At 46.6% G+C, this 17,109-nt stretch overlaps 3 protein-coding genes and 1 long non-coding RNA gene across 7 annotated transcripts in view; 1 reads left to right on the top strand and 3 right to left on the bottom strand.

The window, feature by feature from the left end:
- Window positions 1-291: 291 nt before the first annotated feature.
- Window positions 292-2,254, bottom strand: LOC115250445 (uncharacterized). The gene is made up of 3 exons (XR_003888996.1): window positions 882-2,254; window positions 566-786; window positions 292-501 (listed from the first exon to the last, which is right to left on the bottom strand). It is a non-coding gene; the product is annotated as an uncharacterized lncRNA (long non-coding RNA).
- A 1,540-nt stretch (window positions 2,255-3,794) lies between these two features.
- On the bottom strand, window positions 3,795-10,518 carry LOC115250432 (gamma-aminobutyric acid type B receptor subunit 2-like). Of its 2 annotated transcripts, none has more exons than XM_029839000.1 (19): window positions 10,111-10,518; window positions 9,698-10,010; window positions 9,253-9,390; window positions 9,020-9,175; window positions 8,778-8,879; window positions 8,646-8,711; window positions 8,172-8,570; window positions 7,137-7,197; window positions 6,970-7,050; window positions 6,739-6,889; window positions 6,510-6,636; window positions 6,230-6,322; window positions 6,042-6,152; window positions 5,792-5,902; window positions 5,317-5,538; window positions 5,159-5,236; window positions 5,020-5,092; window positions 4,669-4,774; window positions 3,795-4,420 (listed from the first exon to the last, which is right to left on the bottom strand). In XM_029839000.1, exons 2-19 carry the CDS (start codon window positions 9,944-9,946, stop codon window positions 4,255-4,257), a joined length of 2,490 nt encoding a protein of 829 aa, XP_029694860.1. In that variant the 5' UTR covers window positions 9,947-10,010; window positions 10,111-10,518; the 3' UTR covers window positions 3,795-4,254. The 2 variants fall into 2 exon arrangements, with proteins under 2 accessions (XP_029694860.1, XP_029694861.1); XM_029839001.1 differs by having other exon boundaries at window positions 4,669-4,771.
- Window positions 10,519-10,654: 136 nt separating this feature from the next.
- On the bottom strand, window positions 10,655-12,205 carry rpp25l (ribonuclease P/MRP 25 subunit-like). Of its 2 annotated transcripts, none has more exons than XM_003965801.3 (2): window positions 12,026-12,205; window positions 10,655-11,473 (listed from the first exon to the last, which is right to left on the bottom strand). In XM_003965801.3, exon 2 carries the CDS (start codon window positions 11,471-11,473, stop codon window positions 10,799-10,801), a length of 675 nt encoding a protein of 224 aa, XP_003965850.2. In that variant the 5' UTR covers window positions 12,026-12,205; the 3' UTR covers window positions 10,655-10,798. The 2 variants fall into 2 exon arrangements, with proteins under 2 accessions (XP_003965850.2, XP_029694892.1); XM_029839032.1 differs by lacking the exon at window positions 12,026-12,205 and adding an exon at window positions 11,652-11,922.
- A 3,480-nt stretch (window positions 12,206-15,685) lies between these two features.
- The window catches only part of col6a4a (collagen, type VI, alpha 4a), a 24,973-nt gene continuing 23,549 nt past the window's right edge, over window positions 15,686-17,109 (top strand). For both annotated transcript variants that reach the window (XM_011605218.2, XM_011605217.2), the window contains exon 1: window positions 15,686-15,767. The gene's annotated coding sequence lies outside the window, so the exon portion shown is untranslated. The remainder of the gene's footprint in view (window positions 15,768-17,109) is intronic.

Below are 17,109 nucleotides of genomic sequence, written 5' to 3'. Positions count from 1 at the left end.
ATGACCCCTGGAGCTTGGACTCTAAAAATGTTTTAGTCTGCTGTTATGCCACAGTTGCAAGTGTTTTTCCTTGAAAGTTTGAGGCCGTTTTTGGAGGGGGGGGGGGGGGGGGGGGGTCAGTTTTAGATCATTCTGATACACTAGTAGTTCAGGATTGTATTAAAAATTAAAAAAAGAAATCCATGCTCATTACTACACATGTCTATTCATATTTCCCCACTTTAAAATAATGATGCTGTGGGTGACAAATTAAAGACACTTTGTGTACAAGTTACACCTTTTATGTCTTTAACTCATAACTGAGTAATTTCTTTTAGTTTCAGATACAGCTCAGTTGCAGACTGCCCGTACTCTGCCTTCTGTAAATGATCGCTCTGCATGGCCAAGTCCAGGTACTCCTGCATGTTAGCATCCCCACATGGAGCTCTTGTCAGGGGAGCCTCAGGAAAAGCATCCAGTTGAGTCTGTGCGATTTGAAATCCACAGTCTCTGGAGTCAAACCTGTGTTACACAGAAGATATTACATTTATTTGAAACAAATTTACTGCAGATAATCAAATATTACCAGTGTGGTAAGTAGTAGAGCTCATTGGGCACTCCTCCTGGACATGATGCTGTTCTGGAGGGCCGGATCCTGTGACTATCTGTGACCACTATCCAACACACTCATCAAAGTCCTTCTGAATGACATCAAAGCAGTATCTCCGTAGACACTGATGCTCATGACTCCTGTTGAAGTATCCGGCGTCTCTAAGGTCTGCAAATAGCTCCATCCAGAACTGACTCCTATGGAAATTGGTAAAATTAATGATAGTTTTAAGCATATACATATGTATAAGTGAATGAAGTAAAAGGCAAATTACTTGATGAAGGCCATTTACCTCCCCTTTCTGAATATGGACCACCAGGACTCAATCCTCTGGTTATTAGTGGATGAGCCATAGATGTGGCTGGACGCTCCAGAGTAGTGGTCTCTGTGGTGGTGGCGCAGGGTGCACTGAATTGCAGCCATGATCCCGTTCTCCGTGTCGCAATCAGTCCTCAATCTCATGGGAATGACAGGTTTCGCACGCATGACAGAAAATAGTGGCGGATCACTCTTGGGTCATTATTTGAAGGCCCCCATGTAAGCCACAGCACTTTGCGTGAAAAGCCATCAATACAGCCGGAAAGGGCAAAAACCAAATGGCTTAAGGTTCTCATAACCATCCGCGTGCCACATATAGTTCGGTCCCATGGAGTGGTAGGTTCTTCTGACAAACCTTCTCCGCGCTCTCCTCTCGCACCCGCGAGGATTGAGCTCCTGGAGCAAATTCATCACGCGATCCCTCTTCACTCGTAGATTGTACTTTTGTTTGAGTACTTGCCACATCGTACGGTAGCCAAACAGCTGTCCAGGTCCACGAAGTTCCAGTGGGATGGCCCCAATTATGGCGTTTGTAGAGGAGTAATCCTTTCTGCGATATAATCCGGCTCCATTCAGTTTGCTTTTAAGCGACCTCAAGCTGGTGTGCACACCGTGTAAACGTGACATGTCCACGATTACATCGTAAGAGCGGCCCTCATGAAAGTACTTTATGCACCGCTGAAGCAGATCTGGTCCATCCCCTGTGCGGCTGGTCCTTCCATCTGGGTTGTGACGTTTAAAAACGCCAAAGACCGACCACAGGCAACACAAAACAGCATCAATCGGCTGAAATGTTCACCACAACAGGCAAAAGGCCACTTGCCCGCCGTCCATCCCGCGTCACCATGAACTCCTTATCCGCTTCCACTGTTGATACAGTTGGTAATTCCCTTTCCGGTAGAAAAAGTTGTTTGTATAGAAAATGTACACGAATTGAACCCAAACAAACAAACACACATTACTCAAACCCAAATAAACATGCAGCGTAACCCACACAACCAAGGAAACAACATAGGTCAACCCCAAAACAAACCATTAAACCAAGAAAAAGGGATCCTATTCCTCCTAAAAGCGCAACACAGTGATCCTCTCAGTGAGGACAGCAGCGACGCAGGACAGCGCACGGCTGAAGCTGTGCGTGATGGACCGTGGACGCGGATGGCAAAACAGCAGCGAGAGGAGAGCGCGCCAGAGTTGTCACGCGTAACAGTCCCTCCTGCCACGAGGAACAAGCCAGTTAGAGTCCCATCTATGGTGGAGCCGAGAGGAGCCACTATACACCGTCAGCTGAGGGGAAATCCTCTCACGGCGAGGAAAACGCACGCCGCGCCACCGTGGCGTTATCGATTATGGCCGAACAGCTGACTCCTCCCACCGCTGACACGCAGTCCTCTGTTAATGCAGGGGAGGTCACGCGACCTAAGACACTCGAGGCCCCCCCAACTCTGAAGAGAGAAGACCCGCTACGTACAAAGCAGCACGACCTGGCCGCACGGAGACCAGGTGAGAAGACCAGGTGAGCTGCGGCGGGGCATCTGGGAGCTCGACAGCCTCCTTTTATAAACAGAGCCAGTGTTGGGGTCCAGGGTTTTCCCTGCGGGGGGCGTGAGGAGCAGGTAGGTGCACCTGTGAGCAATTTACATGGCCACCTACTTAAGGAGGGAGCGCCTGCCTATCGGTGCCAGAGAATTTGTGTTGCTTTGTGGATTGGTGGCGGGAGTGTTGCGGCTTTGGTCAGTCTTCCCCGCACGTTTGAGGCATTCACGCCGTTTGCTGGACCTGAGAAGTGCAGAACCTGTTTCCCCGAGTTCTCTGCAGTCCAGTAGGACTGCTTCTGTGTCTCTCCGGCACGGTCGAGGTCTTCATGCCATTTGCTGGGCCGGTGAGCGTGCCGAGCCGGACTCCTGAGTTCTCTGCGGTCCAATGGGACTACTTCTGTTCGAGGACTCACCGGTGGACCTGTGAAGTACAGACGCTGACTCTCAAGCTCCCTGCAGTCCTGGGGGACTGCCTCAGTCTTTTTTGAGTGTTCCCCTGTCAATAAAACGCATTTGGACCCTTTTACCACTCTGTTCTGGCCTGCTCCCGGGTTCTGTTAAAACCTCCCTTCTTAACAGAACACTCTGGCACCGATAGGCAGGCGCTCCCTCCTTAAGTAGGTGGCCATGTAAATCGCCCACAGGCGCACCTGCCTGCAGCGCCTGCTGCCGCCAATTGAGCTCCTGACGCCCCCTGCAGGACAAACCAGGCACAACCCTGGACCCCAACAGCCACCACTGCCAGAGGCTGCAACTATCAATTAGCAATTAACGTGAACATGGCCCGAACTCCACACTGCCACACATAGTATCAGATTTTAAAAGGTTTGCGTTTATGCCCGTAGCAATCATCTGTGACTTTCCCTTTTACCTAAACACGTGGTTGTAGCGAGCTATTTTACGGTAATGTATGCTATAGTTTTTAAAAGTTGCAAATTAAAGAGGTTTTATCGAAAATATATTATTTCAGCCAAAAAAAAAAGAATAGCTTGATCACCAAAACGCATGAATATCAAATTTAAGAAAGTCAAATTAACTCTATGTTAACGATGTTGAAAGCGTCCTATTTAATGATGAGAGTGAGATATCTCAATTTAACGATCTCTGTTTTTGGAGCGGTCCATGCGGTAAAGGAGGCCCCGCCCCTCGTGTTGCGTCCATCCTCGCGAGAGGACTACGGTACACATAAATGTACAGTATAGCGTTAACAAATATATATTGAACTTTAATTTAAACAAACTTTAACTTTGTTACTCAGGTCCTGGGATTCTGTAAAGCGCCTAGAAACAATTTTGATTGTAACTGACGCTATATAAATAAAGATTGATCGTTTGATTGAGCGTGTTTTCAGTGATTTAGTATATATCTTTTCGTCATTCAATAATCATCTATACGTAAGTGAAACTTCACATTGTGAATGCTTGAATTGAGCGGAATCTGTTTCAACAGATGACAGTCGTGATGTCGTCTCACCAAAGAACGACAAACTGCAATTAGTTTGATGTTAAACCTTTCGTCCTATAAAATTCTGCTATAATAAGACGTTCTGAAAATGTTTTTGTTTACAACTATACAGTTGCAGTTAATGATTTTGAGCCTGGTCCAGGAGGTTTCTTCCCAGTCAAAGGTAGTTTCTCCTGTGAGTGTTGATTGTACGAAGGTCAGCTTCTGGGTTTCTGTACAGAGACCATCTCAAGCCTTACACACACATTTGTGAATAAAGTTAAATAAAAAATTCAATGACAGAATAAATAATGGAAGACAAATCATATTTCCCGGTTCATGGCGACACGCCACCATCCGACTGGTTCAGCAAGAGTGGGATTCCGGCGGAGTGGAAGTTGTCGTCAGGTTGTAGTGAACAAATGCCCCCGTGCTGCCCCATAGGCTGGAGTTGCTGGCACTGATGCCACCAACGGCCGGCATGTACGAATGATGCAGGATTGGCAGCTGGACGGAGAGACGGCGCCACATCCTGCAACGACAGCCCTCGTCAATCCCTCGGAGCACAGGTACACATATTTATTTCTTTTCCTCAGTCTACTCAGGTTTTCTAACTTTTGGATCTAGAATAATCTGAATGATGAAGAAACTGAGAGGCCACATTAAGGGGAGCAGAGTTGAACTCGTCTGAATTGAGATTTGGCTCACAGGTACTTTTTTCCCTGCAGTGTTTCCTTCATTTCGTGGATCTCCTCTCATAAACGGATGCTTTGCACTCACTGTTCTGGAGAGTTGAGGGCATCTGGACTTGAAGGGTTGTTAGAGTTTCTGTCAGCAGGACAAATCTGTGCATCATGCAGACACCTCAGCTCTCTGATGTTACCTGCTGAGTCAACACTCTCATCAACACAATGAATTCCTTAAAATGTCTCTCTACACTTTACAGTTAGTGTTGTTTCCGTTCTTACTATGTTAGACTTAAAGGTGTAAATTCTGGCCAAACCCCTGAATCTGTGCTAGCTAAATGAGGTGCTACATTACCACAGCATACAAGGGTTAGACATGAAGCACAGACACTCTGGAGTCCTTCAACAGGAAGTCCAGGGAATTCGAATCTGTGTGTTTTATTACCGCTGTTGTGAAGAAGTGTCTGATGTTCTGACTCTGAGAGTTGCGACATCAACGTTTGTATTTCCACATCCAGCTGCAGGGAACAAAGACAGCAGCTGAAGCATGTGGGCTCAGGTGACCACCATCATGTGAGCTTCACCTGTGCAGCTCGACTCTTCCACTCTTCCACTTCAAGCTGCTCTTCTTCTTCATGATCTTCTTCTGCTGGCTGAGGCGTCTACAAACACCAGAAGAAGACATGAGACAGATTGAACTCAGCGGTAGAGCTGTATTACACCTGTCTGTTATCATTGTGACCTGGATTGGAAACAGGAAGCTCAGCGTGGAGGCGTGACAGAAGAGGATTAGGACGCTGCTCAGACAGAACTGAAGAGAGGGATTGTGGGACGTCAGCAGAGACACTGTCGCTCCTGACACACTGAACGCTGTCAGAGTGAACATAGTGAGTGTGAGGCCTTTACTGCCCTCTGCTGGATGGCTGACGGCACTGATGCTCCAGGCCAGATAACAGCCCAGAACCTGAAGGAGAAACAATGTTCACCCTCATGACTCATCCTCATTATATGTTACAGTCCACTTGTAATTATTGTTTACAACTCTGCACCAGCCATGACTAAAGTATGGAGGTCAAACACAATTAATTGAAACAGTTTAATAGTTATTTCAAAGGGTTTGCCAATGATGAGCCACTGAAACTCAGCTGAGTTCAGCGGGTGAAGGTTAGAATGTAAAACACAAACAGTCCAATCGTGACTGTAATGACAGGTCCTACCAGCAGGGGTCCTTTGTAGCCAAAGACTGCGGTTAGCCACAACTCCATGTTAGCACTGCTGCATTGTTCCGAGAACAGCTGGACGAGAATGTCTGGATCCGTCGGGTCAGTCTATAATCAACAATGCAATTAATTTGCAAGGTTGTCTGAGGAAGATGTTCAAGGTCCATTTTTTTAAATTCACATATTAACTTCATTGGTGACTTTAATTCTGTCCTCGCTTTTGGGAGATTGTGGCCAGTGTTGTTACCTGTGAGCCGTGTTGCAGAACCACCCATCTGAGAGGGTCCAGGAGTTGCCAAGAGGTTAAAACACACAGGTCAGACAGGACCACCCAAAGAACCACACGGCCTGCTTGATGCTGCTGACACACTACTGAAATCAGATTTTACAGTTTCATGACAGTGGGAGACCGTCGTCAGCGGTTTTCCAACGTACAACGTGTGTGCAGATTGAATAAAGCATCCACATCCTGGTGAAGATCACAGCAAAGGTCAGAGTGTGGCCCACCCACAGCGTCCACATTCGAATCTGAAAGATCGAGAGAGAAACTCCTTCAAGACTAACAAAAGCCAACAAAAGCACATTTGCTGCAGTTCCTTTCAGCCCTCAGACGTCTTTCTAGGTCACCTTCAAAAATAAGCTGTAGTTTTGTACAATTGAGGGACTGAGATCAGCTAACCCACATGAGGGCTCTCCCATGAACGCGTGAACTCACAGAACAGAGGAGTTCTGAGGTCCAGCTAGACAGGGAGGCTTCATCCAGCCCTGAGACCAGGATGGAGGAGGAGGACAGCAGCAGGCCGAGCAGCAGCAGCTCATCCTGAGATCCAGATCTCGGCCGCCTGCAAGTATCAGAACCGGGTTCAACAGTCTCACAGAGGGATTGAAGAATCAGGATGTTGAGGTGTTTCTGCAGAACCGGGTGGGTCATTTCTGGGTCGGACCTGTATTTATGGTTGACGGTGGTGAGGAAGAGGATGGTGACAGTGAGGATAATGGCCAAGGCAGCGGCTGAAGACACCACCATGTACACACGGAGAGGGACACGCAGCTGCTGCAGCAGCAGCACAGGCCGGTCTCTGGCTGGTCCTGGACCTGCAGGACCACAGAAGTAAACCATCGGTCCACGCAGATGTTTCACAGAATCACCAGATGCTGCAGGGGCGGAGCCTCACCATTAAACCTCAGCAACTGGGTCCTGAGGTCCAGTTGCTGCTTCCAAGTACTAAAGTCCCCGACCAACACACTATCACGGCCTGAAGACACACACACACACACACGTAGTGAATTACACACGTACTGAAGATGACTCAGCACAAGACACCTGTGTTAATTGTAGCACCTTGGTGTTGGACCAGCTCGACCGTTGCCATTCGCTCCCCATTCCGATAGAAGAGTTTCCCCTACAGACAATAAGTTGTTTTATTGGACGCAAAAGTAAATGTTCAAGATGCCTGAAGAAAGAACCATCACACAGCACAGTGTGTTCCAGGTGTGATACAGGTGTTTTACGGGTGTGTTGCAGGTGTGTTGCAGGTGTGATGTAGGTGTGTTACAGGTGTGATACAGGTGTTTTACAGGTGTGTTACAGGTGTGATACAGGTGTTTTACAGGTGTGTTACAGGTGTGTTGCAGGTGTGATGTAGGTGTGTTACAGGTGTGTTGCAGGTGTGATACAGGTGTTTTACGGGTGTGTTGCAGGTGTGATGTAGGTGTGTTGCAGGTGTGATACAGGTGTTTTACAGGTGTGTTACAGGTGTGTTGCAGGTGTGATGTAGGTGTGTTACAGGTGTGTTGCAGGTGTGATACAGGTGTTTTACAGGTGTGTTGCAGGTGTGATGTAGGTGTGTTACAGGTGTGATACAGGTGTGATACAGGTGTTTTACAGGTGTGTTGCAGGTGTGATGTAGGTGTGTTACAGGTGTGTTGCAGGTGTGATACAGGTGTTTTACAGGTGTGTTACAGGTGTGTTGCAGGTGTGATGTAGGTGTGTTACAGGTGTGTTGCAGGTGTGATACAGGTGTTTTACAGGTGTGATACAGGTGTTTTACAGGTGTGTTGCAGGTGTGATGTAGGTGTGTTACAGGTGTGTTGCAGGTGTGATACAGGTGTTTTACAGGTGTGTTGCAGGTGTGATGTAGGTGTGTTACAGGTGTGTTGCAGGTGTGATACAGGTGTTTTACAGGTGTGTTACAGGTGTGTTGCAGGTGTGATGTAGGTGTGTTACAGGTGTGTTGCAGGTGTGATACAGGTGTTTTACAGGTGTGATACAGGTGTTTTACAGGTGTGTTACGGGTGTGATACAGATGTTTTACAGGTGTGTTGCAGGTGTGATACAGGTGTGTTACGGGTGTAAATGTGTGATGCATTTACTGACTGTGAGCCCTTCAAAGTTTGTGTGTTTCAGGGCCTCCAGCAGCATCCTGTGGACCTCCTCCTGGGCCAGGCTGGTGCTCCTCTGGCTGTGGTACTTCTCTCTGTGCTTCACCATCTCCATCACCTGACTCACAGCTTTGGCAGCGACCCAAACTGCATCATAGGCAAAAGCTGCAAGCTGAGTGAGCTGTGAGTCCCCCTGGATCGGCCGTCTGAGGGTGTCCTCCTGGACATCCTCTGGAATCTTCATGTTTCGGACATGTCTGATTTGGAGCCTGATAGTCCCATTTGAGGCTGTCAGCAGACTGTCACTGGTACACCCAGAAGCCCGCCTGCCTAAACTCCATCCTCCCACCACAATCCACTGGTACTGAGCTCCAAACATGTTGAGCCTGTAGGCCTGAAATCCCACATAGAGAGGTGACGCAGGTTTGATCCTGCAGTTAAAACCATGACAGCTTCATTTAGAACTTACACAACAGAAAACCTCATCAGCAACATCCTCTTCGAAGTATCCGACGATGATCCGAACATCACTTTCCTGTGTTAAAGTGGGCGGGGGTGAGTGTTTACATCCATGTTTCTGTGTTTGCTGGGATTTCAGTACCTTTAGCTTCTTCATGCTGCTGCAAATATCTTCAGCGAGGCTTCCTGTGGACACCACCTGAAGGTTCTCCTTCAATAGCCATCTCATCAGATCTTTGCTCCTCTGAACAGACAGGGAAATGTACAGGAAGCGTCAGTGGACGTGCTGAGATGTTGATCTGGCTGGAATCGCCAGTACTGGTCACACTGGGACTCCTCTCTGCAGGACTAAAACTCAGTCTAAGAGAGACGGTGGAGCGTCACCTCTGGCAGCGCCATGACACCGACCCTGGTCCACTTGTAGTGTTGCAGCAGCTTAATGGCGGCTCGGCTCAGGGCCCAGTCTGACGGTACTGTGCTGAACAAGTTCCCGTACCACTTCCTGTTGGACAGGCTCGATGATGGGCTCACAAACGATACCTGGGACATTTTAAATGGCAGCATTTACCTGTGCTCACTGAACACACACAGCTTAGCCAAGGGTGGAGCAGAGTTACCTGCACCAGGTGAAAGGCCGGCAGAGCGCGAGCAATGAGTGATGTCACTGATGGACACACCCCTCCAAACAACAGCATGTACCTGGGCCCCGCCCACAAAGCATCGAACAGTGCTTTGAGGGATGTGGCAGCATCACACTATGAAATATGAGTGAAACACCTTAAACTGTGCAGAAAGGCTAAGCTAATGTGATATTTAAGGTACATTTGTTGGCAAGACTGATGGAACAAACCCATAGAAGCTCCCTTTGACTTACAGAAGCCGTTTGATTTTAGATAATGAACTCGCAGCCATTTAGACTCGATTTAGAGGTAGTACATCCCTGAAGGATCAAGACTTTAGATCAACCCCTTATTTCATCCCCAGAGGTTTTAGAAAAGACGCAGAAGCCACAAAGTTTCAACTAGATTGAAAGATTCTGACAGTATCTGAAAGAGAACCAACCTGTGAGTAAAGCAGCTGCAGCTGAAGCTCATAGTTCCCCAGAGGAGGGGGTTGTCTCTGCAGGTCCTTCAGCGCCTGTCGAACTGCTGGTGCCACAGCGTCAGTCATGTTCTCTGGATCTGGACCAGAGCTGACAGGCACCATCCACAGAACAGGCACAGGGTGACGGACCCCACACAGAACAAGGCTGGAGGCCTGCCAGTACACCAGCAGCAGTCTGAAGAGGTGCAGCAGTTTACGATGGTCCATGTTCCGATGATCTGCTTCCTCCTGCAGCGGAACGCTGATCCCCTTTGGTCTGAGCTCAGCTGATCTGAGGAGATAAAAGGATCAGCAAGCACACCAGATGTCACCAGAACGCTCCTCAGACCAGACCCACAATCCTGTCTCCCCCAGTAGAAGCAGGTGGGTACCTGCTATATATGTTCAGGGGACAGTCCTGAGGGTCTTCTATGAATCCGTAGAGGCCTCAGCCATCTTTTATGGGGCAAGCGGCATCTACTTGGTTGTGGGCTGCTCCCTGGTCTCGGTGGGGGACAGGAGGACTAACCCCTCCCACCTGTCCAGGACAGTCTGGGCAACACCTCTACTCCACTGCTCTCTCCTGCCCCCTGCTGTCTCACCAACACCTCTGACAGACTGGACTCAGGACTCTGCTGGTGCACTAATGCAGCCCTCTACCTCGTACATCCCATAATGCTTTCATATTCATCTCCCTTCGTAGCTGCCTCATAAAGTGAAATCTCCACTCTAATCAAGCTGTAATAATAGTGCCACTCCTTTGATCACTCCTCCATCTGTACTGATGATTTTATTCTTTTATTTGGAGCAGAAATTTCACTTTTTCTATAGCGACCGAGCCACATTTCTGGTCAGTCCGAGTATAACCGGTCCACTGATTCAGTCCCAGGACAACCAGTCCACCCATTTAGTCCCAGTATAACCAGTCCACTCTTATTTTAACCACATCCTGTTTATTGTCACACCTGTGTCCAGCTCTTGCAGGTTTCTCAAGAGTCACATGAACAACTGAACAAACATCAACAGAAGAACAGTCCTTGATTTTCATGAGGGGACAGAGCTCCACGCCACTCTGCTTCTTCATCTATTCTGTCCTTTCATGGTGTCTCTGGATCGTCCGGAGAGGCTTCTTCCTCTCCCACGACCGCCGCCGCCGCCGCCTCCTCCGCCTCTCTTCCTCTTGTTTCCTGCCTTCGGCTCAGTTAAAGCTCCGCCCTCTTCCCTGTTGGAGGGCTGAGTCCAGAGGGCATTGTAGCAGCCTGGAGCCTGGTAGCCCGGCTGGCTGCGGTCGGGTGCCTCTCTGCAGAGAAGAATCCATACGGCGGGCACCTTACGGCTGACGCTCAGGCTGTCCAGGCCAGCCGCGGGTTTGAGCGGCTCCCACACCTCTGAAACCGTGGCATACAGCAACCTGGTGAGCTGGTGGAGTCCCTTTACTCGCCGCTTCATGATCTCAGCACACGTGATGGCTTTGGACACGCCTTTGCCAGTGGCAGTGAAGACAATGTGTCCACAGGGCAGAAGCCCTGGAGCCACCTGCGGGCCCTTTACACCCTCGTCCTTGGGCGAGTCGGGTCTTCCCTCGTCCTCTGCGGCTGCTTGGGGGGTGGCCTCCATACGGCTCAGAGCGAAGCGCAGAAGGTTGCGGATCTTGCTGCCATCTTTGACCTGGACTTGTGGTGTGTCAGGAGGAAGGTCAGAGAAGGGACAGACAGGAGGGAACGCCTCCGTGCGGCACTTCCTGTAGTTTTCCATCTGTGGACACAAGAGACAGATGTGTCTTACTGGACTTTGTTGTTTAAATCTCAGGAACCATTTATGTTTAATGAATACATAAATATACATAAATGTAACTAGCTGATCCAAAACATTACAAACAACCCACAACTCATCTCAGGCTTTAATTCTAGGGGTTGAATTCAGGTGGATGTACATTTTTAAGGCGTTTATCTTGACTGTATTCTTTAAGTTCGGTAACAGCGTGGAGCCAAATCACCAAACACGATCACGTGTCCACGGGCGCCCCTATTACGTCACACGCGGTGTCAGCAGGCGAGACAGGATTGTTCTGTTGTCACTTCTGAGAGGAAAAAGTAACATCTGTCGAAGCTTAACCGGATTGACCGTTTAACTTTTACAGGTGAATGTAATCATTACATTTACCTTCACTAAACTGAAAAGACACTTTACCTGCGAACGTAAACAGAAACCTCACACTGTAAACGTGAACAAATACGGCTTAGCTGCTTGAATATAACATAGAAGCGTTTGTCAAGAACCGAAAATCTTACCAAATATTATACTTACTACTGATCTGTGCAGCTTTTTCTATGGCATATTCACATTGCGGCCACACATTGAGTTACCGCATATCGGCGTCAACTGTCGAAAATTCTTCTTCACGACATTTTAAATGGCGGCTACAATAAAGGTTATTGCGCATTACCGCCACCATCTGATTTGGAGTGTGAATCTGGAATAAAGGTGAACTTCGATAATGAATGTAAATGTACACTATATTGCCAAAAGTATTTGACCACCCATCCAAATGATCAGAATCAGGTGTCCTAATCACTTGGCGCGGCCACAGGTGTATAAAATCAAGCCCTTAGGCCTGGAGACTGTTTCTACAAACATTTGTGAAAGAATGGGCCGCTCTCAGGAGCTCAGTGATTTCCAGCGTGGAACTGTCATAGGATGCCACCTGTGCAGCAAAACCAGCCATGAAATTTCCTTGCTCCTAAATATTCCAAAGTCAACTGTCGGCTTTATTATAAGAAAATGGAAGAGTTTGGGAACAACAGCAACTCAGCCACGTAAACTGACAGAGAGGGGTCAGCGGATGCTGAAGCGCATAGTGCAAAGAGGTCGCCGACTTTCTGCAGTCAGTTGCTACAGAGCTCCAAACTTCATGTGACAAATTAGCCCTCTAAGCCATACATCACCAAGTCCAATGCAAAGCGTCGGGTGCAGTGGTGTAAAGCACGTCGCCACTGGACTCTAGAGCAGTGGAGACCTGTGAAAAGTCGCATATTTGTGGCTTTGTGTGAGGAAATGGAAGTGGAGCATAAAGCCTTGCTGTTTCACACGGAGGTCCGATGGTTGTCGCGCGGCAAGGTGCTGGCCCGTGTTTATGAGCTGCGAGAGAGAAATGAAAACCTGCTGACAAGTACAGATAAAATAAATGGATTCCGTTCAAAGGTGCAACTCTGGCAGCAGCATGTGGAAAGTGGCAATCTTGAAATGTTCCCACTCACCAATAAATGGCAAGATGTTAATATTGCTGCATTGTGTGAGATAATAGTTAAACATTTGAAAACTCTTGAGGAGAAGATGTCATTTATTTCTCTTCAGCCTCCACGGAGTGCCTTGACTGGGTTAAGGACCCATTCAGCTCAGCAACAGCTGTTGGAAAGGACTTGACTTTACAGGAGCGGGAGGAACTAACTGAACTGAGACAAGATCGTGGTCTCAAGCTTAGCTTTGCTGAGCTACCTTTGGACAGTTTTTGGTTGGCAGCTGCCAAGGAGTTCCACATGCTGGCCAACAAAGCTATCCTGACACTGCTCCCATTTTCCACAACATATCTGTGTGAGGTGAGCTTTTCAAGCCTTACTGCTCAAATCAAATCAAATCAATCTTTATTTATATAGCGTCTTATACAATCAAAATTGTTTCAAGGCGCTTTCCAGAATCCCAGGGCCTAACTCCAGACAAGCAACAGTTTACTGCTGTAAAAACTAAAAACAGAAAGACTGAGAGCTGTGGAGGAAGAGCTTTGTGTGTGTCTTTCATCAATTCCTGCCAGGATATCAGCTCTATGTTTATCCAGACAGGCCCAGGTTTCACACTGAGTAAGAATAAATATGAAAGATTGTAAAATACTTTTTTCTTTGTGTTTATTTGATTCCTATTCAAGATTTTATAATATAATGTCATTCTTCAATGTTAAAAAAGCTTATATTGTTAATATAAGCTTTTTTTTCACGTTTTCACCTGGTGGTGTGTCGTGGGACTTTTTTAATGAAAGAAATGTGCCTTGGCTCGAAAACGTTTGAAAAACACTGCTCTGGAGCAGTGGAGACGCGTTCTCTGGAGTGATGAATTCCACTTTTCCATCTGGCAATCTGGTGGACAAGTTTGGGTTTGGAGGTTGCCAGGAGAATGGTACATTTCGAACTGCACTGTGCCGAGTGTGGAGGAGGAGGAATTATGGTGTGGGGGGGTTTCTCAGGAGTTGGACTTGGCCCCTTAGTTCCAGTGAAAAGGGAACTTGGAATGCTCCGGGATAGCAAAACATTTTAGACAATTCCATGCTCCCAACCTTGTGGGAGTAGTTTGGAGCGGGCCCCTTCCTCTTTCAACATGACTGTGCACCAGTGCACAAAGCAAGGTCCGTAAAGACAGGGATGAGTCCTGACCTGAACCCGATAGAACAAATTTGGGATGAATTAGAGCGGAGACTGATAGCCAGGCCTTCTCCACCAACATCAGTGTGTGACCTCACCAATGCGCTTTTGGAAGAATGGTCGAAAATTCCTATAAGCACACTCCGCAACCTTGTGGACAGCCTTCCCACAAGAGTTGAAGCTGTAATAGCTGCAAAATGTGGGACATCATATTGAACCCTATGGGTGAGGAATGGGGTGGCACTTAAGTTCATCTGTGAGTCAAGGCAGGTGGCCAAATACTTTTGGAAATATAGTGTATATTTTGGAGTCTCTTATCACTTGTGTTCATTTTAAATGTTGCACCAAGCCTGTAAAACATTCAAGAACTCAGATTTGAGCTTCACTTAGTAAAAAGTCATTAATGTAATTAGTTTGTCTGTTTCCAAACCTGAAAGAATATTTTATATCTGGTTGCTTTTAAATTCTCTAAATGATCCTACAACAGAAATATATGTTTGTACCAAATATGTCATGTAGGTTTAGGATGTGCTAATGAATATCTATCTACTTAATGGGAGGGGTAATTACTTATGTCTTAAACTCTACACGGTGTTAAATGTATATGTTAATTTAAATTCCCCCAGCCCCCACTTCTAGCCTCCAACAGCCTTCTTTAATTCAGTAAAGCGACATGAAGGCTCAGACTGTAACCAAAGAAGTGTGCCATGTGCTTGGTGTTTGGTGGCAGGAAGGAGACATGAATCGAGCTGAAATCACATCTTGAAGTATTTAGACAAAGTCTTCAGACTGTTTATGGCTGAGTGACTCCAGCTGGTTCCGCTGGTTCCGCTGACCTGATAGAACCCTGATCTGGGATCTCACATTCACGGGTGGCCTGAAGACGTCTCTGGCAGTAGGATGAGCGTGACAACCCTCATATTCCGGTTCTTTCACAAGCCTTGAGTGGATTCAACCGGCATTTCTCACAATGATCAACCTGGGGTGGTGGGGCTTGGATCTCAAACACAGAGGAGAGCCTCACTAAAGACGGTATCTCCTCAGGAAATTAAATCTTTTGGGGAATCCTCCAGATTCTAACCTTTTCATTTATATGTTGATTTCATTCCATCAGATGATGGCCATGAAAATCATTGAGCTGATGTCAGTCTCACCACCAATGACCTCAAATGTTGTGCTCTACTTTCAGGGGATACCCTCCAGCTCGGCCCCGTACACTCAACGCTGAACCCCAAAGCACTTAACTGTGTGTGTGTGTGTGTGTGTGTGTGTGTGTGTGTGTGTGTGTGTGTGTGCGTGCGTGCGTGCGTGCGTGTGTGTGTGTGTGTGCGCACGCGGGTCATTGACCTTCAGCCACATTTGCTTCACATTCTTGTGTTTCTGGTCGAAGCTCCACAGATGTTGGCTGAAAGCTCCGTCATGTTCTTCATCAGCAGATTCACAGATAATGAGAACATTCCTCACAATCTGCTCGTCACTCCTCATTTCCATAGAACAGAAATCAGAAGCCTTTTGATGTAGAGGGTGGGTGGGGCATACACTCTGGGGGCGTGGTCTACATAAACACTTATGCATGTCCTTACATGGCTGTGGGAGTCGAGTGCTGGCGTGCAGAGGGCGAAGACACTGAAAAGCAGTCGGTAAGTGACTACACACTTCTGCTGATTAACACAATTCGGTGTGTGTTATTGTCATATTTTGCTTGTTCTGAGCTATACACCAGTTTTGAGGGCAGCAGGTGGTGACTGTTCCTACTCTTCATCTTCTTCTGCAGGTTTTTGTGAATTTTATTTTACATTGAATTTACAGATGATGAGTTCGATTCACTTCTTCAACATTTCAGATCAACAGAAATTAAGATACATTTTAATTTTCAAATCTTCAAATGGGGAATATGTCTGAACTCATTTCTATAAATAAAAATGTTCTTTACTGAAATCCATGAGCACCTTTTAGATTTGATGAACTGACTCATTTCTTAGGATATTTACCTAAATTGGATGAAGTATAAAATGAAATAATGTGTGAAGGGCTGATTTTTGTTGGTCCCATGTGGGTCAAAATAAGCCTAAACTTCACTTTCAGCAGCATTTCTGAATGTTCCTTCAATCTTCTCTCGTTCCATCAAATGTTTCTCTTCTCAGAACAGCCATTAACCTGCTTTTGTCTTAAGAGCAGTCATGGGAGGGTTCTGTGACCTCAGGGCGTGAAGAATATGAATGGTCATGTCCTGCAGAACCCTTCAAAGAGTCAAACAGAATCATTTAGGCAGTGTCAGGAGCAACTTCTGGTTCTCCTGCTGCAGGTTAGTACCGAGTCTCTCTGGTACCAGCTGGAGTTTGCCCGAGGAATCACATTCCACGCAGGCGCAGATGTATTGGCTCTTTGAAGATTGACCAGGACCCGTATCCACAAAGAATCCTGAGTCAAAATTTGCTGGGAGTGAGATCATAGAAATGCTCCAATCTCTAAGGATTTTCTTATGTTTTTCTTGGAATTTTCCCTTAGTAATAAAAGGTATTCATTATACATCTTAGTCCTTATGTTGTTACTAAAGGTGGAACCTTGTTGAGGAGGACTTGAAGAGGTCTCATAGAGTCTTAACCATACAAAATGGTGGAAAGACCAGAGGAAGGAGAAATATTCTCCAATCAATTCCATGATCATACAGGGATCATGTTTGTAGCATTTCGGTTAAGCTTAAATCTCTTCTTTTTGGTAAACGGGTAAAATAATAATAATCAGTTTTAGCCTATTCCAATGGCTCCAATCTTATCTGTTGGGGATTAAATGCAAAACTAGACTAGATTCGACTAGACTTAACTAAACCAGTGAAATTAGACTAAACTAAACTAGAATAAATTTGATTAAACCAGACTAAATTGAACTAAACTGAACTAGAGTAGACTAAACTAGACTAGAATAAAACTAGACTAAATTTAACTAAAGTGAACTAAAGTAGACTCAACTAAAGTAGACCAA

This window comes from Takifugu rubripes, chromosome 7 (assembly GCF_901000725.2).
Source record: "Takifugu rubripes chromosome 7, fTakRub1.2, whole genome shotgun sequence".
Taxonomy (NCBI): Eukaryota; Metazoa; Chordata; class Actinopteri; order Tetraodontiformes; family Tetraodontidae; genus Takifugu; species Takifugu rubripes.
This window is presented reverse-complemented; position numbering and strand designations above follow the sequence as displayed.